General features: G+C 58.7%; 1 protein-coding gene across 4 annotated transcripts in view; it reads right to left on the reverse strand.

The window, feature by feature from the left end:
* Nucleotides 1–3,853: 3,853 nt before the first annotated feature.
* The window catches only part of ATCAY (ATCAY kinesin light chain interacting caytaxin), a 30,532-nt gene continuing 9,047 nt past the window's right edge, over nt 3,854–25,338 (reverse strand). For 2 of the 4 annotated variants that reach the window (XM_039247645.1, XM_039247642.1), the window contains 11 exons: nt 20,924–20,982; nt 18,107–18,328; nt 16,655–16,840; nt 16,302–16,404; nt 15,140–15,271; nt 14,645–14,731; nt 11,356–11,454; nt 10,688–10,723; nt 9,253–9,324; nt 6,636–6,702; nt 3,854–6,082 (listed from right to left, as the gene is read on the reverse strand). In XM_039247645.1, the coding sequence (XP_039103576.1) occupies nt 6,068–6,082; nt 6,636–6,702; nt 9,253–9,324; nt 10,688–10,723; nt 11,356–11,454; nt 14,645–14,731; nt 15,140–15,271; nt 16,302–16,404; nt 16,655–16,840; nt 18,107–18,328; nt 20,924–20,982 (1,078 nt within the window). In that variant the 3' untranslated portion in view covers nt 3,854–6,067. Of the gene's footprint in view, nt 6,083–6,635; nt 6,703–7,907; nt 7,941–9,252; nt 9,325–10,687; nt 10,724–11,355; nt 11,455–14,644; nt 14,732–15,139; nt 15,272–16,301; nt 16,405–16,654; nt 16,841–18,106; nt 18,329–20,923; nt 20,983–25,338 lie in introns of all 4 variants that reach the window. The other 2 variants (XM_039247643.1, XM_039247644.1) reach the window with 2 other exon arrangements.

Consider the following 25,338-nt stretch of genomic DNA (forward strand, 5'->3'; position numbering starts at 1 on the left):
CAGAACGTTCTGGTTAGATCCCAGTCAGCAGCGGGGGAACCCCGGGGCCCGCTGGCAGACGGGGGGGGGGGGATACACACAGCATGGCTACCGTGGGCTGCAGTGTGTCCCCCCAGGAGCAGGAGCGAAGCCCTGGAGCGTGGGGCGGGAGCCTCGCTGAGGACGAGGTCTGCACAGACACAATAGGTGGGGTCGGACAGGTGACCCAGCAACAGGTGCCCGGGCAAGAAGGCCACGTGAAGACACTCAGGGAGCCGAGCTGACCATGTGAGGGCGGAGAGGTCGGAGCCGGCACCTGCGACCAGGGCGCGGATGCTGAGGCCACGCCAGGAGCCGGGAGAGGCTGCAAGGAGGGTCCTCTGGAGCCAGATGGGCCCACCCCCCACCCCCCATCCCTGGCCTGGATTTCCGACTTGGGGCCTCACTTTCTGTTGTTTAAAGCACCTGTGAGGTCGCTGGTTCGGGCCACGCCTGGAAACGATCACGGGGCTGGGGCTGATGGTTCCTTGAGCCTCTCGAGTCGGTTTGTGCCCCCTCGGTCCCCTCGGCCCCCTCAGGCAGAGATGTGCCCGGGTGGAGACTTCGTTGCCGTCTGGCCCTCGCCTGAGGCCCCGTCTCGCTGGCCCCCCAGAACATGGCCCATCTGGTTCCCACCTTCAGGATGCGGCACGGCGGGCAGTGGGTGGGCAGAGGCCGCTGGGCAGCAGAGAAGAGGGTCAGGAGGGGCTGGCACCCTGGGCGGGGCAGAGGAGGGGCCCCAGGGCCCGGGGTAGGGGGGAGGCGCATACGCAGGGTGGAGCAAGCCCGGTTGCCGCCTTGCCCAGCGATGTCCTGCGGTGGGGACGCCTCTGCGACTCCTGTTGAGCAGATTTGCCGTGGGGGTCCCTGTGGAGGGCAGCGCCCCAGTGCGGGGGTGCAGCGGCCTGACTTGCCCCCGGAGCAAGGCGGGGGACTTCAGTTTTGTTTCCACCCAGGGCCGTCCAGAGACCCCCCTCTCTCTTACCGAGTGGGGCCGGGCAGGCGGCTGGGGGTGACCACGCAGAAAACCCCGGGGGTCGTCAGCCAGGCCAGGTGTCAAGGCCAGCGGGCTGGTGTGGGGACGGAAGTGTGGGCTGTGGCTGGACTGATGGCCCCAGAGCCATTGGGTCAGTGGCTTGTGTTTGAATCAACTCCCTGTCACCCCGTGAGAGAGGGTGGGAGTCTGGCCGTGGGTCGGAGGGGTGGTGGCCAAACTGACACGTGACACTGGGCAGATGGGGCCACAGGCCACTCAGGGGGGCACGCTCGGGGACACAGTGAGGCACGGGGGCTGCGGGAGGCGGCGGCGGCCCTGGTTCTGGCGGGGGCGGGGGATGTGATTGGCTTGTTGGACCGATTCTGAGGCTGCAGGGGGGGGTGAGTGGGAGCCACCCCATTGGGCTCCGGCTCTTGGCCAACACGCCACCTCCCTGTGGTCGGGAGCAGGTGCTGGGAGAAGGGCTGGGCCGGCCAAGCCATGGCTGTCAGGCTCCCGCACACGAGGTGCTGCTGTTCATACCGGGGGGGGGGGGGGGGGGGGGGGGGAGGGGGGGGAGACGGCCTCTGGACAGCCACCTGCCAGCCCGAGATGCTCCGTCAGCCCCCGAGGCCTTCAGCGCCCCCTTGTGAGAGAAAACGAAAAGTCAGCCCCAAACCGTCTCGTCTCCGCACGCAGCCCCCTGAGAAGTGAGACACAGCCTCAGGGCTCGAAACTGTCCCAGGAAGCTTGGGGGCCTGTCCCCGGGAAAGAGGGCGGTGAGGAGGAGGAAGAGGCAAAGTGGGGGGCTGGCCCTTCTCCCTGATTCCCCTCGTCCTACACAGGACAGAGCCAGTAGCCCCCTGCCCCGGGCCAGGCGACCCCAGAATGCACCTGTGTCTCGCGGTGACGTGGCCATGTGCTGGGTCCCCTCCGGCGGTGAACAGGGGTGAGCTGCAACTGAGGCCAGGACTCCACCCGTCCCACCTGCTCCCAGCCAGGCCCCCAGACCCCGTGCGGGTCGTGTTGTGACGGTGCCTTCGTGCCAGGACTCCCTCCTCCTCTAAGGGAAAGGTCCGGAAGGGGCAAACCCACAGACACAGAAGGTAGGTACGTGGGTGCCAGGGCCTGGGGAGCTGCCCATGGGGATAGGGCTTCCCTCTGCTGGAGATGGAATGTTCTGGAACTAGATAGTACTGATGGTTGCCACATCGTTGCGAATGTACTAAGTGCCACTGATGTAAATTTGGGAAAGAGAGAGTGTGGCTGGGGCCTCAGTGAGCTCAGGTCCCACTGGAACAGCCACTGCTGCTGGCCCGGCCCCTGGGGCCTTTGCCTGGGCTGGGCTGTCCGCCCGCTGGCCAGCTCCCTGCTGCTTCTGCATTGGGTCTCGGATCAGAGGGGACCCTTCCTTCCAGGACAGGACCTGGCCTCTCCTCCTGGTCCCCAGGGGTCAAGCTTCCCCACTAGGCTGGGAGCAGGACCCTGGAGGACCCCTGAGTGCCAGCAGGTGAATGAGTGAATGAAGGAGTGAGTGAATGAATGAGTGAATGAATGAATGCATGAATGAACAAATGAGTGAATGAATGAGTGAACAAATGAGTGAGTGAACAAATGAATGGGTGAATGAACAAATGAGTGAATGAATGAGTGTATATATGAATGAATGAATGAAGAATGAGTGAATGAATGTATGGATGAAGGTATGAATGAGGTTTCAAGAAACCCCCTAGGGTGATCAGAGCCCTGGTAGGGTGTGCCCCCCACCTCAGCCGTGCCCCTGTGCTGCCCAGCGAAGCCAGCGCCAGGACGGACACCTTCCTGTCCCCAGCAGCCTGTGTGCACCTCACCCTGTACCTGCACTGGAGGCCCCATACAGCCCCCGACCGTCCTGTGTGACCGTGACCCTGGGCGAGCCCCGTCACCTCTCCCTGCCTCAGTCTCTCCCTTGGGGACACGGGCACGGGCTCTTGTTCCTAGTACGTGCTATGTGACATGTGACGGGAGAGGAGCACTTGGTCCCCATCTGGCTCCCTGACACACCGGTCCTAAGCCCTTGGGGCCTCCAGGCGACGGGAGGGAGAATCTTCCGTTACAATGGTCTTCCCGGCGACCAGGTCCGAGGGATAAAGCAAGCAGTGCCTTTTGCTGTTTGTAACGAGCCCGTCAGCCACACCTGCGCTTATGTGATGGGGTGACTTCTGGGAAGTCCCGAGGGCCACGGGCTGGTGGCCTGCACGAGGGACGGCTCCGGGCACCTTGCGCACGCCCTGCCCCCCACACCTCTTCGGGCTATTCCTGAGTTAGATCCTGTCTCATCAGCAGGTAAGACGCAAGTCAACCTTTTTCCTGAGTTCCATGAGCTGCTGGGGGAGGTTGTGGGAACCCCTGGGTTTTGGCCACACGGGACAGAAGTGTGGGTGAGCTGGGGGCCCACCCCTGACGACTGGCGCCCGAGGTGGGGGTGACCTGCGGGGTCTGCCCGGTGTGGGGGCTGAGTTAGGTCCCAGGATGCCGGGGGGACCCCCAGGAGCTGGAGAGGGTGGGGGCCCCGTCCCCGAGTCTGGTGTGGGAAACGGTGTGAGTGTAAGAGAGGAAAGAGCTTTCTCTTTCAGCAACACGAACAATAATCCACATGCCCCCGGTGACGGAATTATTCCCAGTGTCACCCGCTGACCGAGTTTGATTCCCGAGCGGACTGGGGTCGGGAAGGGAGCTTGAGTCACAGAGAGGCAGACCCGGCAGGGCTGCGGCGAGGTCGCCCCAGGTCGCCGGGTGCGGAATCGGGGCTGCTCCTCTGTCCCCGGACCCAGGCCAGCGTCGCAGCTCGGGGGAGTGGGCACCAGGCACGACCCGCCCTTCTCAGCTGCCGCGTCTTTATTTCCACATAAAGCCCCCAAAGCCCACGGAAATGATGTCCGAGCCTCACGGCAGGAACCATAACGACTCGCTTTGTGTTTGAAAACCACAAACTGGCCGTCCTTACGGTGGGCGTGTGAGCTGCGTCTGAGGACACATCCTGGTGTCATGGGAGGAAAAGCCGCTGTCCCTTCGTGACCAGGGCTCAGGGTCCCTCACATCTTGGCCGAACTGCCCTGGAGACACACATCTTTCGCAAAGCCGCTCAGAGATGCGGGCAGCAGCCCGCGGGGACGCGGCGGGACTTCTCACGCCTGGCGACAGCCTCCCCAGGGCCTCTCTGTCCTGGAGGGGCCGCCGCGGCCGAGCTGGGGTCCTCGGCCCGCCTGCCCGCCGGCTGTGGCTGCTGGTGGTCCAGGGGGCGGCGGGCGGGCCACGGGGAACCTGTTGGAATTTCTCGTGTGGCTGCAGGCGCGTCCCAGTGGCCGGGGTTGGCCTGTCTGTCCCTCTGTCACCTGCTTGTGCAGGCGCTCGGTGACCGTTCCCTGGGCATACGGCAGCGGTTCCTGGCGCTCAGCCTGCAGCCAGGTTCCAGCCTCCGCCCCAGTTGCTGTGTTCACGGAGGCCACGTGTGGCCCCGGGTGCGCAGAGCCCGCCTTCCGGGCCTGGAGTTCTGGGCGGCCTGGCGACAGGCAGAATGGGGGGGGGGGCAGCCTGGAGAGGCCCATCCGCTGGCCTCTGCCACCTCCTGCTCCAGGGGACACGCCTGGGCCTGGAACACGGTCCCATCTTCTGTTTAACATTTTGGAAACGGCGGAAACACACACGTAAAAGCCCCCCTGGCCCAGGCACCCCGGCCTTCCCAGGGCAGAGCGGCGCCGACTCAGAAGATGCGGGCCTGACTCGGCTCAGAGACTCAGCGTTTTCAAGGCGGAGCCTTGGGTGTTGGGCTGGGACAGGCCCCTCGACATGCAGGACCCCCAGGCCAAGAGCCTCATACCCAGGGCACCACTAGGCAGCCAGTGACCAGGCCAAGAAGAGGGTCCTGAGATGGTGCCCACCAACTTCTGCTCAGATTTCTAGAAACAGAAACTCTTGGGATGGGAGGGGACGGCAGAGGACCACATTCTGCAAGCCCTTTCCAGCCTTGTCTTGAATGCCTCCACAGATGGGGAACTCACTACCTCTAAAGGCCGCCTGACAGGTGTGTGGACCGCATTAGAAAAGTCTGTCGTTCGTCCGGGGTACATTTGCCTCCTTTGCAGGTCTCTGTGGCATCCAGCCCACTGGGACTTATTTTCCCAAGTGAACTTCAAAACACTGAAAACCTACAACCAGCTGTATCTTCCTTCCTTTATCGCGGCTCAGAGCCCGTTTCCCTTGGTGGGAAACCCGAGGGGCTCATCCCAACCTTGTGTTGGAGGGGGTGCATCAGGAAAGTGGGGACACTTCATTCCCTCAGTAGGGGGTAATGATCAGGATTGCCCTGTGGTGTGGCATCCATTAAAGGGGCTTGAGAATGTTCTAGAAGGTGGGAGGCGGGTTTGTAACTGTAGGGCAGGGACAATTCTCAGCAGCTCGCATGTGCCGTGGATGCCATTAATCCCAAAGACGGAGATGAAGGGGAAGGGAGCTGGTCGAGTGTGAATCCATGAGGTGGACGGACAGGAGGTCCCCGGGGCACAACGCTGCTGGAGTGGGGGCGGAGGCTGAACTTCTGGGCCACGTGCCCAGGGCTGCGGGGGGCAGGGAGGGGTCATTCTAGGAGAAAAGGCACAAGAGCGAGTCCAGATCCGGCCAAGGAGCTGGTGGACATCCGAGGTTCCAGGGTGGGCCAGGTGACAAGCGAGAGAAGGGTCTTGAACCAGGACTTTGTGCAGTGAGGGGGGGGGGGGTCTCTGAAGCCGTCGAGGGCACACGGGCCACGCCCTGAGCTTCTGGCTCTTCTCGGCCACGAGCTCAGGAGTGTGGAGGGCAGAGACCCAGGTCCTTTTCTGGAACACACAGATACTGCGTTGTTTAAAAACAAAAGCAAACAAAAACGTTTTCAAGTGGCTTAAACGGAAGCTGGGTTTCAGAGCTGGATGGAGGAGACGGGCCCCCCCAGAGACGGGGCATCAGGACAAGGCGGGGATGCGGTCCAGGGCCAGAGGGCGGCTGACAGAGGTTTCTTGGCATCTGGAATCTTCTGTCTTGTCCTTCTCTGTAGTCTTGTCACCTCAGGACATGCTAGAGAGGGATAGACACAGGCCAGGCTGTCGTTACTGTTTTTAAAGAACGATGGGGGCGCCTGGGGGGCTCAGTCGGTTGAGCGTCTGACTCCAGCTCAAGTCATGATCTCACGGTTTGTGGATTCAAGCCCCGCGTCAGGCTCTGTGCTGACAGCTCGGAGCCTGGAGCCTGCTTCCCATTCTGTGTCTCCCTCTCTCTCTGACCCTCCCCTGCTCATGCTGTCTCTCTCTCTCTCTCTCAAAAACAAATAAACGTTAAAAAATAAATAAATAAAAATAAAACATCTGATTATCTTTAAAAAAAGTAAAGAATGTAAGGAAAATGTGTGCATGTGTCTGGAACTGGATCCGGCTCTGGGGGGCCCTCAGCAGCGAGAGGGGGCCAGCCCATCAGGGTCTGCTGCCTGCCATCCACCTTCCCGGTGAGGTTCCAAAGGGCCCCCCCCCTCTCTCGGACCCTCAGCAGAATGGGCCCTGGGGCTGACGCCACCAACCAGCCCAGAGGGAAGCTTCAACCCAGCCTCCTTCTGCCCCTCCCTGCGCCCACTCACCCAGCCATCAGTCCGCCTGTCTGTCTGTCCGTCCATCCATGGCTTCCTACAATTTCTTCTTTTGGGTCTTTAATAATTTAAATAGTTTTAACGTATCACCCTACCTGCGGATTCCCGGAGGGTCGAACTGCGTTTTGTGGTCTCTGCCGGCTTTGCTCCTGATGCAGGACTTCCCTGCGAGTCCTGTGTCTGGGGGTGAAAGTCACGCCCAGCGGACACAGGTTCAGATGATCTTGATTCAGTGCGCCCAGGGGTGTCCTGGTCTAAGACCGTTTAGACTAAGCACATTTTTTTAATGTTTATTTATTTTTGAGAGAGAGAGAGAGAGAGATAAGAGCGCGAGCGGGGGAGGGGCAGAGAGAGAGGGAGACACAGAATCCGAAGCAGCTCCAGGCTCCGAGCTGTCAGCACAGAGCCTGACGCGGGGCTCGAACCCACAGATGGTGAGATCATGAGACGCTCTAATGACTGAGCCCCCCGGGTGCCCCAAATGGGTGGCATTGGGTCAGAGTGTGGGTGAGGATTAGCCCTCTACCACTGCACATTCCCCAGGAAGGTAGGGCCCATTCCCGGCTCCTGGGAGACAGCCCGGCCCTTGGGGTGCCCTGCCCGATAAGACTGCCTTTGTTTACCCGGGTGTCATGTGAGGTAGCGAAGGTTTGCAGTGTGATGGGGGGAGGGGTATCACCTCGACCTCTGGAGGGGCAGAGACTAAGTCACCCATGTGAGTGGTTAGCTATGCATAAGGGACTGACCCCAGAAACACCCTGGATGTGGGTGTAGGGTCCCTGATTGGCAACACATTGCTGGACGAATTAAGGGCTATTTGGAGGAATCCCCTGGGAGACCACGCCTGGAAGCTCGCCCCCCGGGTCCCCGGCGCGGGCATCACACCCCTGTCCTCATGGCCGTCTTCACCCGTATCCATCCCTCCACCGTATTAAACCGTAATTGTGAGCGAAACGACTTCGCCGAGTTCTGTGGGTACGTCTAGCAAAGCAGTGAGCCTGGGGGTGGCCTCCATGAGCCCCACAGAGAGGCCACCCCTGGCATCCGGAGCAGGCGGGGCCCCTGGACAGCGGTGGGGGCGGGGCTGCAGTCACTGCTGAGGGGGATGGCTGGGGGTGTCGTGCAGTGGCGCCCCCGTGTGGCGCCGGGACAGGCAAGCCAAGCCTCAGACTCCCCAGGACAGAGCCCTCCACCCCCAGGCAGGAAGTCATGGGGCGGCTCCCACGTGGCCGGGCCCCGCATAGGACATCTGGAGAAACCCACCTTGTTTCCTGATCTTCTGCGGCCAGAGCAGACCTGTGGAGACAGACGGCGCGGCCTTATTTGTGTGTTTTTTTTTGGGGGGGGGCATGAGCCCCGTGTGGGCGACATGGCGTCACCTTGAGCTGGTACAAAGCAAGCGCCTGCCGCATAACAAGTGAGCCCAGCAGTCGGGAGAAGGGGGGAGGGGCAGAACCCGCTATGTCTTCCACACCGGGGCCCATCGTAGTATTTGATGGGTGTCAGAAAAGGGGAGGGAGTAATGGGAGCATGTGCTTAATGGGCATGGGATCCATCTGGGGTGATGGAACGTTCTGGAACTAGAGACAGGTGCTGCCCACACCACTTTGCCAGCGTCCTAAAGAGGACACCGGAAAGCGCACATTAAAGTTCATCGCGGGGGCACCTGGGGGGCTCAGTCAGTTAAGCGTCTGACTCCGGCTCAGGTCATGATCTCACGGTTCGTGGGTTCGAGCCCCGCGTCGGGCTCTGTGCTGACAGCTCGGAGCCTGGAGCCTGTTTCCGATTCTGTGCCTCCCTCTCTCTCTGACCCTCCCCTGCTCACGCTCTCTCTCTCTCTCAGAAATAAATAAAAACATTAACAAAAAAGTAAAAAAAAATAACGTTGTTCATTGTGGAGGCGCCTGGGGGGCTCAGTCGGTTGAGAGTCTGACTCTTGATCTTGGGCTCGGGTCATGATCTCATGGTTGGTGGGTTTGAGCCCCGTGTGGGGCTCTGTGCTGACAGCTCTGAGCCTGGAGCCTGCTGTGGATTCTGAGTCTCCCTCTCTCTCTACTTCTCCCCCGATCACGCTCTGTCTCTCTCTCAAAAATAAATAAACGTTAAAAAAAATTTCGAGGCGCCTGAGCAGCTCAGTCGGTTGAGCATCTGACTTTGGCTCAGGTCATGATCTTGTGGTTTGTGGGTTCGAGCCTCATGTCGGGCTCTGTGTTGACAGCTCGGAGCCTGGAGCCTGTTTCAGATTCTGTCTCCCTCTCTCTGTTTCTCCCCTACTCATGCTGTCTCACTTTGTCTCTCAAAAATAAATAAAAAATGTAAAAAAAATTTTTTTAAGATTTTATTTTTTTAAAGGGATCTCTGCTCCCAGCGTGAGGCCTGAACGCACAGCCCTCAGATCAAGAGTCCCCGACTGTGGGTTTAAATGTAACTCTGGCCTCGGCAGGTGTCCCCGTGGGGATGGCCTGGGCCGAGGGAAGAGGGCCCGAGACTGCGCAGTGAGGACGCGGCCGGGGTCGTGCTCCCATCCACACGCGCCCTGCTGTCCTGGCCACCAGAGCCCCCCCCGCCGTGTGGCCTGGGCAGCCCTCGCCACGACCGCCTGCATTACCTGTCCTCCCGCGGCGCCGCCTCCGGCTTCTCCTCAGACCTGGGCAGGACGAACTCGGGCGGCAGCCTGGCGCTGGGGACAGACAGACGGCGCGGGTGACCAGCGGGCCCACTGCAGCCTCGAGGCACCTCACTGCCCCGGGACGGCCCCAAGGACGCAGAGATCATGGGGGGTGAGGACGGCGGAGATGGCTGTGGGGGGAGGGGCATGAGCGGCGGGGGCGGGGGGGGGACAGGACAGGGGAGGGGGAACGACCCCGAACATTCATCTCAGCTGTCACCCCAGAGGCGTCCAGCCCTTGCTCTGTGGACCTTGTCACCTGTGCCCTGATTCCGGCGAGAAGGTGCTGTTGGGAGGCCAGAGAGACACAGGGAGAGACAGAGAGAGATAGGGAGAGACAGGGAGACAGAGAGAGACAGGGAGAGGCAGAGAGACTTGCCCCTCGGTGGAGGAAGGACACGTGTGGCCCATCCACGCGCTGGAGCGTTCCTCGGCCTCAGGAAGGAGCGACACCCCCACCACCTGCTGCCAGACCCAGAGGGCCATTTGCACGGACGGCACATCCTGCCTGCTCTCGGCCTCCCGCCGTGTGGCCCGTGGTTACTAAGTGACACGGTGTGGAGCCACCACGCCTGCTCACTCCGTGGCTCGTCCCCGCCCTCCAGGGACCCGCGCTCCTCACTTGGCGACGCGCCCCTCTCTCTGCCATCTGAGAAGCCCCTGGGCCGGGACCCTCATCACCTGCTTCCCCGAGGCTGCCACTGGCCTGGCAACCTTTCGGCCTACAGAAGGCCCCGGCCCTCTCCCCGGCTTGCTGTGTGGCCCTGGCCAGGTGCCTTGCCCTCTCTGAGCCTCGGATTTCTGGGCTGTAAGATGCTGTCAGGAATCGTGGCCCCGCCCAGCTCTGGGGGGCAGGGTGGAATCTGAACCCATCCAGGGGGTGGCATAAGGGGGGATGGGACAGTTCCGAGGCCCTGTGGCCGCCATCCATGGTGACGCCACCAGTGAAAACTGAGCCGGCTGGTGAGCAAAGGGGCATTTGTGGGGCCGAGAATGGAGCCTGTGCCCCGTCCCTCAGGGGACGACTTATTTTGTCATGAGTCCAGGGGCCCCCATTTCTGACCAGCGGGTCCCCTTGTCCTGATTCCTCACAGTAGCCCCCACGGCGGCCGTGAACTCTTTACTGGCCTTGTGTCAGTGTGTGGGAGGGGAGGGGAGAGGAGGGGAGGGGAGGGGGGGAGGGGAAGGGGGAGGAGAGGGGAGGGGAGAGCGGGGAGGGGAGGGGAGGGGAGGGAGCTTGGAATCGAGCCCTGGTCTGACCCAAAGCCCTCAGCAAACGTGCAGGTGTCACTGGTCCCTGCGGAGCTGAAGCCACCAGCTGCCCCCAAATGTGGGCCCAGCCCGGACGCGGCCCCGATGCGGCCACTCCACACACCTCTCTCTCCTGGCCTTGAGCCTCTCCTCCTCGTACCTGGAAGACAAGGGACAACCCCTCAGAGCCCTCCTCCCCCACAGGTGCGCTGCCCGGGGGACCCCGTCCCTTCTGGACACGGAGAAACAGCCCCCTCGTCATGTATGAATACATGCAGGGCGTTAGCGCAGGAAGATAGTGGAACTGAGGGTGGGGGGGAGTATCTGTTTTGCTGGCGTATTCCAGCGTCTGGTGTAGATGCGACTCAGCAGATTGGTTTTCTGCTGAACAGGGTCATCAGAAAGCAACACCCTTGCTGATGCGGGTTTGTCTACATGTTTGTCTACACGGCCTTCCGTCAGGGCAGTCTGTCTATGAAAGGCCAGGTCGTACATATTTTCGACTTTGGAGGCAAGTTTCAGCCACAGCTGCTCAATTCCGATGTAGCCCCCAAAGCAGCCATGGATGGGTGTGGCCGTGTGCCAATAAAACTTTATTTATAAAACAAGCCGTGGGCCACTCTCACTGGCCCCCGCCCTGCACCAGAGGCCCGGGGACCATGTGTTCTCTGACCTCCCGTGTGCTTGGTTCACCGTGTTTCCCTCTGGTCGGCGGCTCCCACTCGCGCCTGGTGTCTGCTTCCCGGGCCACCGAGAGGGGAGGCGCGTTGGGGGCGGGGCGGGGCCACTCACTGTCGCACGCACTCGGGGATCTGCACGTGCTCCATGGGGATGAGCTGCTCCAGGTCCTCCAGGCTGTGCACGTACTGGATCTTGTTGATGAATTTGACGCTGGCGGGAGAAGGGGGGACACGTGTGAAGTCCAGGCCCAGAGGGAGCGAGGCTGACAGACTCTCTGCCCCCCCATTCTTCCAGCCCATACCGGGACCCGGCAGTCGGGCACCACGGGGTGCTGTCACCAGCACGTGGCTTCGAACTCACGGTTACTATTATTTTTAAAAATCTAACTTAAACCTAATTTTGGTGAAGTACAAAATAAGCCTTCTTCTAGGCGCCTGGGGGGCTCAGTCGATCAAGCTCAGGTCATGATCTCACGGTTGGTGAGACTGAGCCCCTTGTCAGTCTCTGCGCCCACAGCACGGAGCCTGCTTCAGATTCTCTGTCTCCCTCTGTCTCTGCCCCTTCCCTGCTTGCTCTCTCTCTCTCTCTCTCTCAAAAATAAACATTAAAAAATAGCTTTTATTGGGGCGCTTGGGTGGCTCAGTCGGTTAAGTGTCCGATGTTGGCTCAGATCCCAATCTCACAGTTCGTGGGTTCAAGCCCCGCATCGGGCTCTGTGCTCACAGCTCAGAGCCTGGAGCTGCTTCCGATTCTGTATCTCCCTCTCTCTCTGCCCTCCCCTGCTCGTGCTCTCTTTCTCTGCCTCTTCATAAATAAATAAACATCAAAAAAAATTTTAATGCTTTTTTTAATGTCAAAATCATTTTTCTAAATGACAAACTGAAGGCCAAGAGAATGTAGCACAACAGTAAATAATAAAATAATTGAGTGATGGTAAAAAAAAAAAAAGGAAGCTTAAGGCAGGTGTCTACACAAGTGTGCTGAGTCGTTTCAGACCTGTTGTGAGAAAGGAGATAAAACTTCGGCTTGGGCTTTCCGGCGCCCGATGCAGAGGGAGACACAGGATGAATTACACGCTCCCAGTGGCCATGAGGCAAAATAAAGCAGGTGCCGCAGAGGCCGATGGTACCTGATTAGGCGTGACCTACGTTCCCCACAGAGTCACAGAGTGGCCACGTGTGGCAGAATGAGCCAATCCAACTGCGCTCGTGCAGTTCAAATCACAGTTTTAAATAAAAAAACAACCCCGTTACCCAGTTATTCTTGGAGCAGAAGACCTCCCTCCCAATGGCTTGAGGGGCCCATGGGCAAGGTGTGAAGCTCAGACAGGCAGGCAGATCTGAATATATCGGCTCCAAGGTGGGGAGATGTGATCCGTTGGAAAAGATTCTGTGGTGCACCTGCTGGTGGGGGCGCTGGGCCGTAAATGGCGGTGAGCCCCCCCCCCCGGCTCCGGGACACCTGGGTCTCAGAGGTAACAAGGCTCTGTCTGCCTGTGGGGCCAGGTTCCTGTCTCCTGGGATGGGGGGGCAGCTCTTGGAGAGGGAGTTCCCCACCCAGGTGAGGGGCTTGCCCAGTGTCAGATCATCAGGGGACAAATTGGAGTTGTCTTTGGGTCACAGTCACAAACCCTCAGGGCCGCGGGTCGCTCAGAATCTGCCTCCACTTTCCTGGCTTTTTTTTTTTTTTTTATTTTTTTTTTATTTTTTAATGTTTTATTTATTTCTAGGAGAGAGAGAGAGAGAGACAGCGTGAGCAGGGGAGGGTCAGAGAGAGAGAGGGAGTCACAGACTGAAACAGGCTCTAGGCTCTGAGCTGGCAGCCAGCACAGAGCCCGACGTGGGGCTTGAACCCACGAACCGCGAGATCATGACCTGAGCGAAAGTCGGACGCTTAACCGACTAAGCCACCCAGGCGCCCCTCCTGGCTTTTTTTTTTAAATTCACTTTCCTTGGCTTATTTATTTATCTACCTATTTATTTTTTATTAAAATGTTTTTTTAATTTTATTTTTGAGTGCGAGAGAGCGCAAAAGAGAGAGCATGCAAGCAGGGAGGGGCAAAGAGAGAGAGAGGGACAGAGGATCAGAAGTGGGCTCTGAGCTGTCAGCACACAGCCTGATGCGGGGCTCGAACTCACAAACCGTGAGATCATGATCTGAGCTGAAGTTGGATGCTTAACCGACTGGGCCCCCCAGGTGCCCTGCATCCGACTCTTGGTCTCGGCTCAGGTCATGATCTCACGGTTTTTGGGTTCGAGCCCCACATCAGGCACTGCACATGCAGTGCAGAGCCTGCTTGGGTTTCTCTCTCTCCCTCTCTCTCTGCCCCTCCCCTGCTCACCCTGTCTCTCTCTTTTTCTCTCAAAATAATTAAATAAATATGAAAAATATATATGCTTATTAAAAAGACGTGATTCACAGTGTGGATCTTGGGCACATCTCAGTGGCGTGACCCCTAGGGCGGCTGAAGTCAGAGACCAAGGTCAGCGGCGTGGCCACCCCCTCCCCACGCGGGTCAACCTCAGCAAAACCCTCGAGTGAGCTTCCTGCAGATGGTCACACATCTTCACAGGGACGATGAAGGGCTTTTGCCACCACCCCTGGGGAGGGCACGACTGCGGGGCTTGGGCCTCCACATGCACCCTCGGCCTTTGCCAGTTTTGGGCTGTGTCCTTCCTCGGCTGGGGACCCAGACGGCTTTTCTGAGCTCTGGGGGTCCTTCCTGGTCCCCGGGACCACCCCTAAACACACGTGGTTCGTGACATTATTGCTGGAAGTGGGTCAGACCCTCCTCGTGTGCCAGTGGTCCTCACACAGGCTCTCGATCAGATGGAGGCGGCCTCACTTCTGGGGCAGGGGGGCCACCTGGCTGTGTGACCCTGGCTGAGTGTCTTGACCCTTCCGAGCCCCAGAGCCCTCATCCGTGAGATGGGTGTGATAGCATCAGCCTCTCAGGTTGTGGCTATAACATTAAGAGGTACCCAGCTTAGGGGTGCCTGGGGGGCTCAGTCGGGTAAGCGTCCGACCTCGGCTCAGGTCATGATCTCACGGTCCGTGGGTTCGAGCCCTGTGTGGGCTCTGTGCTGACAGCTGGGAGCCTGGAGCTGCTTCGGATCCTGTGCCTCCCTCTCTCTCTGCCCCTCCCCTGCTCATGCTCTGTCCCTCTCTGTCTCAAAAATAAATAAATACTAAAAAAAAAAAAAAATTAAAAAAGAAAAGAGGTGCCCAGCCTTTACCACGTGAGAGCCGGTCTGCTATTATTTTTCCTGTGTTCGTCCCTTAATACTGACAACACATATGATGGAAACAGCTTGAAGCAACGACACGTATCCAACACAGAGGAGCCGGAAGACATGGGCTCCGGGAAGCGCCTCGCAGGCAGGCGGGGGCGCAGCCTCACCTGATGAAAGGCCGGGAGATGGCCAGCACGGTGCGGATGAACCAGGAGGGGTGCACGATGATGAGGGACTTGAGGTTTTTCCGCAACCTGTGGGGAGCGGAGGAAGGCAGCCTGGGGAGGGAGGTGCTCCGGGGGGCGGCCCAGGCCCCAGGGCTGTCTGTCAGGCTGAGTCCTCTTTGCGGAGTTCGTGGGGGCCACGCCGCCCCCCCTTCCCCGACAGACGTCCTGGGGTGCCCTGGTTCTGACCACCTGCTGTGGTCGTGTGGAACCACGCCCCCCACCCGGCCCCCAAATCCTAACCCCTGTGAGCCTCGCAACGGGGCGTCATTTGGAAAACAGTCATTGCCGACAGAGTTCTGGCCTCCAGAGCTGGGGGCGTCTGTTTAGCCGTCCAGTCCGTGGTCATTTGTCTGATGGCTCCGCCGCCTTCCCCGGGACTCCGGGGTCCCTTGATCCGTGTGGCTCTCACAACTCCCTTCCAGCCCACGCACTCACCTCCTGTCGATCATCTGATAGCACTTCTTCAGCCAGCCGATGCCAGGCATTCTCCGCCGGGGGGTGGCTCCGTTCAGGTAGACGATCATGTAATCCTCTGCCACCAGCAGCTCCAGACTGCTGATGACGTACCTGGTCACATGTGTGGAAGATGGTGGGGGGGGGGGCAGGAGGGCCAGAGTCAGGAAGCCCCCAGAGCACCTGTGGGCACCTCCCCCGCCTGCCCTGGGGACGGCCACAGCTATTTGGGGTGGGGGCAGATGCAGACCCCAGCCCACCCCAAGCAGCGCCCGTGGGCATAATGATAGCGGGAGTTACCACTTCACTGAGCATTTATTAGGCACCAACTGTTTTATGCGCATGACATCATCTAGTGTCTCTTGATCGTTGAGCCCCAGATACAGCCAAGGAAGAGGCACCTGCAGTGAACAGTCCACTGCACCAGCTATTACGGGCCCGGGGTCCCGTTCCAACCCCATCCTCTCCTTGAGCAATTTTAGAAAAGTTTTCTTTCTATTTATTATCATTTTTAATTTCTATTTATTTTGAGAGAGAGTGGGGGAGGGGCAGACAAAGAAGGGGACAGAGGATGCACCGTCAGCACAGAGCCTGACGTGGGGCTTGAACTCACGAGCCTCGAGATCACGACCCGGAGCTGAAGTCAGAGGTTTAACCAGAGGAGCCACCCCAGCAAAACTCTGTCCTCTGTCTCAGCCTCTACTTCCCCACCCGTACGCGGGGGCTGGGGAGGCGGGGCTCCCTGGTTTCTGGGGCTGCTTCCTGCTCTGACCTCCGGCAAGTGCCCCCCTCCTCTGAACCACTGGCCCCCGGGCCCCACCGAGTCAGAGGAGGTCCCCGCGGTGACTGGGATAGAAGTGAGGCACGACTCGCTGAGCTCTTTCGTCACCTGCCAGGCCTCAGTCCGTCATTACAAAGCCACACCCATGAGTCCCGGGGAACGACCTGACCCATGTGTGCAGGAGCAGAGACAGGGTCTGCCCGGGGTGTGGACTGCGCTTTCACACGTGCCGTGTGGCCTTGTGGCCGCCACAGAGTACATGCCCAGTAACTGGGAGTGAGGAGGGGGCTCCTCGGAGCCTGTGCGGCCCGCAGGCCGGGTTCCCCGGGGCCATGGGCGCGGGGCGCAGGGGCGGCCACTTACAGGAAGAGGTTCTCCATGATGTAGTGGTAGTCGGGGGAGCTGCTGTCCGGGAGGAAGCAGGCAGCAAACACGATGATGGCGTTGAGGCCCTCGCCGTAGTACCCTGGGAGAGGCGGCCGGTGAGTGGCTGGTGCTCTGAGCTGCCCCAGGCTCCGCCCCCGGTGCCCCCCAACCCCCGCCGCCCCAGCCAGCCTGGCCCAGAGTCGCGGGAGCTCTTGGGGACCCAGCAGCCCCCTGATCTGTCTTTGACGGGGACGCCGGGCTTCCAATCCTGTGGCTCAGATGAAGAGACTGAGGCTCAGAGAGAGCCTCTGAGGACCTCAGTGGGGCGGGCTGCAGGGTCGCGGGCTCACCTCCGTGGGTCACCACCCTCATGTAGGGTCGGATCATGTGCAGGTCGATGCGGTGCTCCTGCTCCCCGATGATCACCGTCCGCCACAGACGCCCGTTGGTGGCCCCGCCATCCTCGGCCGCACCGTCCCCGAACAGATCTGCGCTGTCCCCGGGCATGTTCTTGGCGGCGGCCACGGGCGTGTCGTCTGGGAGCCAGTGCGGGGGAGGGGCGTCTGAGAGCAGGTGTCCTGTCCCAGCCTCCCGCCCAGGCCCCCCTCCCTCTGCTGCCTGTGGGCGCGAGACCTCCTCCTGCCCCCACGACCTTGCCCCGCGCCCTGCTCGTCCACGCGCCCTCCTGCTCTCCCTTCACCACCCGGCTCAAGCGCCACCTCCTCCAGAAAGCCCCCCCGGGGCACCTCCTTTGCGGGCCTGCTCTGTCGGTTTGGGGCTCAGAGTCTGTGAACGTGTCTGTCTGCTTCGTCAAACCGTGAGGGCACTCAAGGCCATGGGCACTCTCGTTCTGTGCCCTCCTGGGAGCCTGGCACAGGGATGCAGCCTGGTGCCACCTCCCCATCCATGCTCGCCCAGCCCCTAGCGTGGACCCAGCTCCCCACGACCCGTCCTCAGCCTCCCACGATTCATCCAGTCCTGACCCCTCCCTCTGGCCTGTCCCCTACCCCCGCCGCGTCGGGGGGCGCCTGGGGGGCTCAGTTGGTTGAGCGTCTGACTTCGGCTCAGGTCATAATCTCATGGTTCATGGGTTCGAGCCCCACGTCAGGCTCTGTGCTGACAGCTCAGAGCCTGGAACCTGCTTCCGATTCTGTATCTCCCTCTCTCGCTGACCCTCCCCTGACCACGCTGTCCTCTCTCTCTTTTTCAGAAATAAATAAAACATTAAAATAAATAAATAAATAAAAACCCACGTGGGACCGTGCCACGCCCCATCTGAAACCCCTCTGGGGCGACAGGAATAAAAACAATGAGGAGCGAATCCCACAGGTCACCGCACGCGGTCGGGTGGCCACGATGAAACGGCAACATTCAAACCACCAGAAACACACAAACGCAGAACCGACTCAGGAAGAAACAGAAAGTCCGGACAGACCCGTAACCGCAGGGAGATGGGAACAGCGGTGGAGCCTGCCGGGTACACGGACGGCCAGGGCCCCGCGGCTTCGTGGCTGAACTCCAGCAAATCTGAAGAGGTGACCCCCGTCCTTCGCCCTCTCGGCCCCGCACACTTTCGGGGCGCCCCGGCTGGGCATCCCAGCCACCCCACGCAGTGCCGGGGCACCCCCAGCGTGACGTCCCCCGACGTCCCTGTGTCCCCCGGGCAGGCCCACCCCTCGGGTGAGCCACTCTGCCTGTGCCGATGCCCCACCTTGTCCCCTCCCAGGGCTGTTCCGAGAGCCCCCTCCCAGCTGAGCCCGGGGGGACGGGCGGGCAGGCGCAGGGAGCAGCCCTGACCTCACCTTCCCACTCCAGCTCATTGCCGTTCCCCAGAAACTCCAGCGAGTCGGTCTCGTCCGGGGTCTCGATGTCGTCCACGTTGATGTCCAGGTCATCAGGAGTGTCCAGGAAGTCGTCAGACAGCAGGGAGCCCTCGCTCTGATCCAGCGAAATGTTGATCTCGGGGGCGACCAGCGTCTTCCGCTTACCGTGAGCTCCGTTGAAGTTCAATGTGTTGGGAGGGGCTTTGGAAAACAGGAAAACAAAACAACCGTGGCTTCTTTCTTCCTCCCCTTCCCCGGTTCCGGGCCTGGCGAGAGGTCAGCCCCGCATGGCGAGTGCTTGCAAGTCAGAGGACACCCCTTTACTCCGTGACCTTCCCGCCTGGACGTCAAGGGCGGGCACTTGGACCTCACTGCTCCCTGGCCCTGTGACACAGCAGAGCCTCCTTACGTCTCTGAGCCTGACTCCGTCTCACCATCTGGGACTCACACGTGTGAGGTCAGGGCCACACGGATGATGGCCTGCGGACCAGACCCCGGGCAGCCTGCCTGGCTGCAGATGGGGTGCTCTGGACCGGCCGTCACCTGTGACCAGTCACCTCTGGCTGCGGCTGGCAGAGCGCCCACGTTCTACTTTTCACCCTTCGGTGATGTTCACCTCCTTAACCGCTGGTTTACTGATCACATCACACGGGCCAGGCCCTTTGGAAGCACCCCCGCCCCCCCGGCCCTGCCAAACATCTTCCTGTTTCGACTTTGCAATCTCCATACAAGGCAAGGTCTGCTATTATCTATCCCCTTTACCAGGTGGGCAAACTGAGGCACAGAGAGTGGAGGTCCTTCCGGATCTCTCTGGAGCTGGTCAGAGTGGCTTTGCTTCATGGTTTGAACTGCTTCCTCCTGGATCCCCTTAGCTTGAACTCTGGTCTCCTTGTAAAAGCTGGCTTCCCCCACCCCCACCCCCGGGCCATCTCCAGTTAAAGCTGACCTGACAGCTGGCTGAGCACGGAAGTGACGGAGGTTACCTTCAGAGGGGAAAGCCCCCAGGTGCCCCCGAGTCAGCTCAAGGGAGACGGGCTCTCTTTCCGAGGTCTTGGGAACTCTCCCCCCAAATCATCGGTGGACAGTGAGGACAGAACTGACTTTTTTTTTCTTTGAGTTTCTCCAGCCCTAAGTCACCGGTCAAGGTGACGGCCTCCTGAGACACTGGGATGTAAATGTGTGCTCTGGCAGAAAATGGCAAAAATGAAACAATCACGGCGCGCCTGGGGGCTCAGTCAGTTCAGCGTCTGACTCTTGCTTTTGGCAGGTCATGATCTCATGGTTTGGGAGTTGGAGCCCCGTGTCAGGCTCTGCGGTGATGGCGTGGAGCCTGCTTGGGGTTCTCTCTCTCCCCCTCTCTCTGCCCCTCCCCTGCTTGCACTCTCTCTCTCAAAAATAAACTTAAAAACAATCCAATAGATTTTGCACTAAAAAAATCTGATGGAATTTGTCCTGCCAAATTTCAGACTTGCTGGGACTGATGATCCCTTTCTTCCGTCCCATTTCTCCTTTTTGGAATGAGGAATCTATCCCATGCTTGTCATATTTTGGAAGCAGATAACCTGCCAGGTTTTATGGGTTTTACGTGTTCCCAGCTGAGCAGCTGAAGAGGAATTTTGCCGAGTCTTTTTACTCTTATGGTCCTCACCTGATTAGATACGACCCACCCATGTTAGGAATGCAATCTGCTTTACTCAGAATCTACTCATTTAAATGTTAATCTCATCAAAAAAGTGATTCTCAACAGAAACTCCTAGAAGAATGCTTGACCACATCTCTGGGTGCTGTGGCCCAGCCAAGGGGACACATAAAATTAACCAGCAAGTTTCTCCATCTCCTTAACTAAATCTCACTTGCAAAGTCCCTTTTGCCACGTGAGAGGAGATTCGCAGATTCCAGATTAGGATCTGGATATGTTTGGGGGGCTGTTAGTCAACCAGCCACACCGAGGAAGGGGGGCCCTGTTATTACACACCTCTTGTTTTACTGAACCAGGAAACAGAGGTCCAGTACAGTCAAGGGACTCCCCCAAGATCACCCTCTGTGGATGCCAACAGGCAGAGCCCGTGTGCTCAGGTCAGAAACAGGCCTGGTACTCTCGGGGGCCCAATCACTCCGAGTGGCCCCAGAAAGCTGGGACGAGCTGGTCCCCTTATCTGGCTCACAGGCCAACCTCGTTCTTACTGCTGTGTAACATCAGGGATGTGGCTGTCCCTCTCTGGTCAGTCTTTCCTCGGAAAGGGTAGGCACTGTGATGAGCTGCAGGGGGGAGATGCAGGCAGAGTGGGGGGGCCCCCCCACAAGACCTTGTGATGCCACCGAGGAGAACACACGTTCAGGGCAGCTCCTCTGGCTGTCCTGGACCCCCGTCCCCGAATTCTGGGGCTTTGGATCCTTAGAGCTGTGAGCCCTCCTGAGTGCTTGGGCCAGCAGAGCCCTCCCAGGGCTGACTTTGCATCTGGCAAACCCTGGGCACTTTACAGGCCCCTTCATTTAATCCTTGCAACCTCCCTTCTATGGGAAGCTCACTACCTGTATTTAATAGATAAGGACTTGAAGGCACAGAAGGGCTGAGGAACCAGCTCAAAGACACACAGCAACACCACATGCCAACTTCACGAAGGGCCCGCGCGCCTCTCACCCACCATGCTTGCTTTCCCTGCAGGCCTCGGAGCAGGACCCCCTTCCCTGATGTGTGGCCTAGGAGGCGTGGCCTCTGGCATTTCTACAGTGACAGCCTCAGGCAGAGCCAGACCTGGACACAGCGTGCCCGTTTTCACACACGGGGAAACTTACAGGACGTGTCTTCCGTGGGACTGCCAAGCGGGTCCATCCCCGTCTCTTCCGGGAGTGGCCTGCGGACCCAGCAGAGAGCAGGTATCAGCCACCAGAGTGCGCGTGCAAACAGACAACAGCAGCAAGACTTGGTGAGTCTGGTGGTGGTGGGGGGTCCCCTGGGACAGAGGACAACCAACATCGGCACAGAAAATGCTAGCACGTTGGTGCCAGAGGGCTCCCTCTGGATCACCTCATGGCTAGTAAGCCTTTCTTTCTTTCTTTCTTTCTTTCTTTTTTTTTTAAATGTTTATTTTTGAGACAGAGACAGAGTGTGGGTGAGTGAGGGGCAGAGAGAGAGGGAGACACAGAATCTGAAGCAGCTCCAGGCTCTGAGCTGTCAGCACAGAGCCTGACGCGGGGCTCGAACCCAAGAACTGCGAGATCGTGACCTGAGCCAAAGTCGGACACTCGACTGACTGAGTCACCCAGGTGCCCCAAGTTTTATCTTTCATTTTATTTTATTTGTTTTACATTTTTTAATGTTTTATTTATTCCTGAGAGAGAGAGAGAGACAGCGTGAGCAGGGGAGGGGCAGAGAGAGACGGAGATACAGAATCTGAAGCACCTCCAGGCTCTGAGCTGTCAGCACAGAGCCCGACGCGGGACTGGAACCCAGGAACCATGAGATCATGACCTGAGCCGAAGTCGGACGCTTAACCGACTGAGCCCCCCAGGCGCCCCTAAGTTTTATCTTTTAAAGTGATGCCACCAACTATGCAATTGTGCCCCTTAATGCTTGGTGGAGCGTGGATTTGCAAAGTAAGACTCTTTGTTTCCTGGCAACGCTTGGACCACTCTGCGGAGCTGGACGCTGCGCATCTGACCCGGGCGCTCCGACTCCTGTGCCCCCGGGGAAATATTCAATCCGGGGAGACAGAAGTTCTGCAGAGAGCTCGGGGCTGCAGGGGGCGCTGACCAGGGAAGCCCTAATGCACCCCTGCAACTCGGCAGTGCGGGCTCAGAATGGGGAGCCAGAGCCAGTCCGGGAGGAGGATGGAATGCTTTTTCCTTTTCAAAGCTGTTCACCCCCTTGTCTCTGCTCCTCTCAGGGCGCGAGCGCTCAGCCTTCCTTCCCGGCCGCCCTTCCTCCCACTCACAGGACGTTCCTTGAGTGGCCACCGCCTCCCAGGAGCAGTCGGGAAGTCACTCTGCTGTCACACAGGTCAAAGGTCAAAATAGAACCGACACAAAGGAAATGAAGACATGTGTCCACACGAAGACCACACTCCCGGCTCCCCGGGCGGTCTGGTCAGTTAAGCATCTGACTCTTGACTTCGGCTCAGATCAGGATCTCACGGTTTGCAGGTTTGAGCCCCGCGTCAGGTTCTGCACTGACAGCGTGGAGCCTGCTTGGGATTTTCTCTCTCTCTCTCTCTCTCTCATTGTCCCTCCTCCCATCAAAATAAATAAACCTAAAAAAACCCCCACACTCCAGTGCGACATGATTCACAGAGGCCAAAAAGTGGAAACACCCCATGTCCATGGATGGGTGAAGGGATAAGCACAGCGTGTCCATCACACACCGGAAGGTCCCTTGGCCGTGAGCAGGAGCGAGGCGCCCACACCCGCCGCCCCGCGGACGGACCCTGAACACACGACGCTCAGGGAGGAAACCAGACACGAGAGGCCACACGGGGTGTGAGTCCACGTGTGTGGAACGTCCAGAACAGGCTCCTCCATGGCCAGGAAAGGGCTTGTGGGGGCCGGGGGAGGTTACAGCTAATGGGGCCGTGGCTTCCTTTGGGGGAGATGGAATGTTCCAGAACTTGATAGAGGTGACAGGTGCACAGCATTGTGAATGTGCTAGATGCCACTGAGTTGTGCACTGAAAACCGTTGATTTTATGTTATGTGAATTTTCCCTCAATTAAAAGAAAAACCAACACGCTTTGAAGAAGGGCAGACGGGGGCTGAAGAGTCAATCACGCACCTGTTCTGCCCCCACGGCACTTAAAAGCATCTTAAATTTACTGTCGAATCAGAGACGTGACACAAAAGTTTCAGATTTCCATCTTTTCTTCTATTACGAACCTGCCCTATGAGTGGTCACGGCCCCCCGCCGCCCCCCGGAGCTGACTGTGGGCTAGTCCTGCTCACCTGGGGTCGGGCTTCTGTTCTGGTCCCTTCTCCCATGTGCACCTGCTTGCACAGCGCCCATCAGTGTCTGAAGCTGCAAACCTTGGTCTAGACCAGAGTCCCAATCCCGACCGACCCCATGGGCAGCGCACTCGCTGTGTGCGGGGTTGGAATGTTCGCGGCATGATCTTATTTGCTCCTCACAGCAACCCTCAGAGGCGGGTGGGAGCCCACTGCCCAGGGGAGGAAACTGAGGCTGGCCCCGCAGGCTGGCGGCGAAACCACCCAGGGGGAAAGCGGATTCTTGTCACTGCCCTCTACTGCCCCCTTGTGTCTGGTCAGCGCATGTGCACCGACCCCAGCAGGGACATCCGGGAAAATTCCACTGGTCTGGGCGCCCCCGTCCTCCGCCCAGCCAGGGGCCCTCTGCACCCCCTGTTCTGCCACCAACTCCCGCTGCCAGAGGGAAGCTGTGCTGTTTTTGCAGCCCAGGATGCCCGGTTCTCATCAGGTTGTGATTCGTTCCCTCCCTGGGAAACTGAGGACCCGAGGGAGACAGAACAGATGTCTGGGAGCCTGGAGACACAGCCCCATCGCCAGCGCTGTGCAGGGGCGGGGGGGGGGGTGTACGGAGGGGGGGCCGCTCTGAGCCTGCTTCCCACATCTCTAAAATGGGAACAGAACTAGGCCTGACTCGGTGGCCCAGTCAGCTAAGTCCCACTTCGGCTCAGGTCATGATCTCGAGAGTTCGAGCCCTGCATGGAGCTCGCTGCAGAGCTCAGATCCCTCTCTCTCTGCCCCGCCCCCGCTTGCGCTCTCCCAAAAGTAAATAAAACATTAAACGTTTTTTTAAAAAAATAAAGAGACTGCACTGGGCAATAAGGGTCTCATGCAACTCATGAAAGGCATCAAGGTTTCCCTGAGGAACGACTCTGCCTGAGGAGGGACCACAGCACCAATCGCCCCTGCGTTTCCAGCCTCCCTCTGCCTTTTCCGCCCACGGCACTGGGTAGTTCATTGGTCAAGAGAAACTCTTCCCTAACCCAGCATTCACGTTCCACAGTTCAGGAGCACAGGTCAGTGGCCCCTCCACGGAACTCAGCCCACAAGAAATCCCTTGCATCCCAGAACCGCTCTGCACTCTGAGGGCGCCAACCTTCTTCGTCTCAAAATCCTCCGCAGAATCGTCATTTTCGGAGGAATCTGCAGCCGCCGTCTTGGCCACAGCCCCCGGGGGCGCAGCGCGTGCTCCAGCAGCATGAACTCGCAGACGCCTGGCCAGAAGGCCTGGCATCTGAGGTTTCCTCAAAGCACCGGAAATCGGAGCTATTCTCAAACCCAGGGCCCTTCCTAACTGACACAGAAACGCATTTCATTTTTTTATTTTATTGTTTTTTGAAAATTATTGTCAAGTTGGTTTCCATTTCATCTTTTTTAAAAGATTTATTTTTTAAGTGATCTCTGCTCTCAGTGTGGGGCTTGAACTCACAAGAGTCGTATGCTCTACCGAGTGAGCCGGCCAGGAGCCGCGACCTCTGCATTTCAGACTGGCCAGTCCCGGCAATGTGTGAGCCGGTGCCTTGGAGTAAGTCACGTGCATATAAATATATATACTCGTGGGGCGCTTGGGTGGCTCAGTCGTTATGCATCCAACTCTTGATTTTGGCTCAGGTCATGACCTCGCGGTTCATGCCCCTTGCATTGGGCTCTGTGCTGACAGTGAGGAGCCTGCTTAGGATTCTCTCTCTCTTCCTGTCCCTCACCTGCTTACACTCTTTCTCTCCCAAAATAAATAAATGAACTTAAAAAAATATTTTATGGGGCGCCTGGGTGGCTCAGTTGGTTGAGCGTCCGACTTGGGCTCAGGTCATGATCTCGCAGTTCGTGGGTTCGAGAACCCCGTCGGGCTCTGTGCTGACAGCTCAGAGCCTGGAGCTGCTTCAGATTCTGTGTCTCCCTCTTTCTCTGACCCTCCGCTGCTCACACTCTCTCTCTTTCTCTCTCTCAGAAATAAATAAAACATTAAAAAACATTTTATTCTATTATTTTTTAAAATACTTATTTTTGAGGGAGAGAGAGAGAGAGTAAGATCACGCGGGGGAGAGGGAGAGAGATTCTAAATTCTGCTCTGCACTGTCAGCACAGAGCCCAATTAGGGGCTTGAACTCCCAAACCGCGAGATCATGACTTGAGCCGAAGTCAGACTAAATCAACCGACTAAGCCACCCAGGCGCCCCCCCCCCAAAGTTTTTAAAAATAAAATACTTATGTACAAAGTACATAATATATTTTATACTT

This window comes from Hyaena hyaena, unplaced genomic scaffold, assembly GCF_003009895.1.
Source record: "Hyaena hyaena isolate Hyena2069 unplaced genomic scaffold, ASM300989v1 scaffold_296, whole genome shotgun sequence".
In the NCBI taxonomy this organism is placed as follows: Eukaryota; Metazoa; Chordata; class Mammalia; order Carnivora; family Hyaenidae; genus Hyaena; species Hyaena hyaena.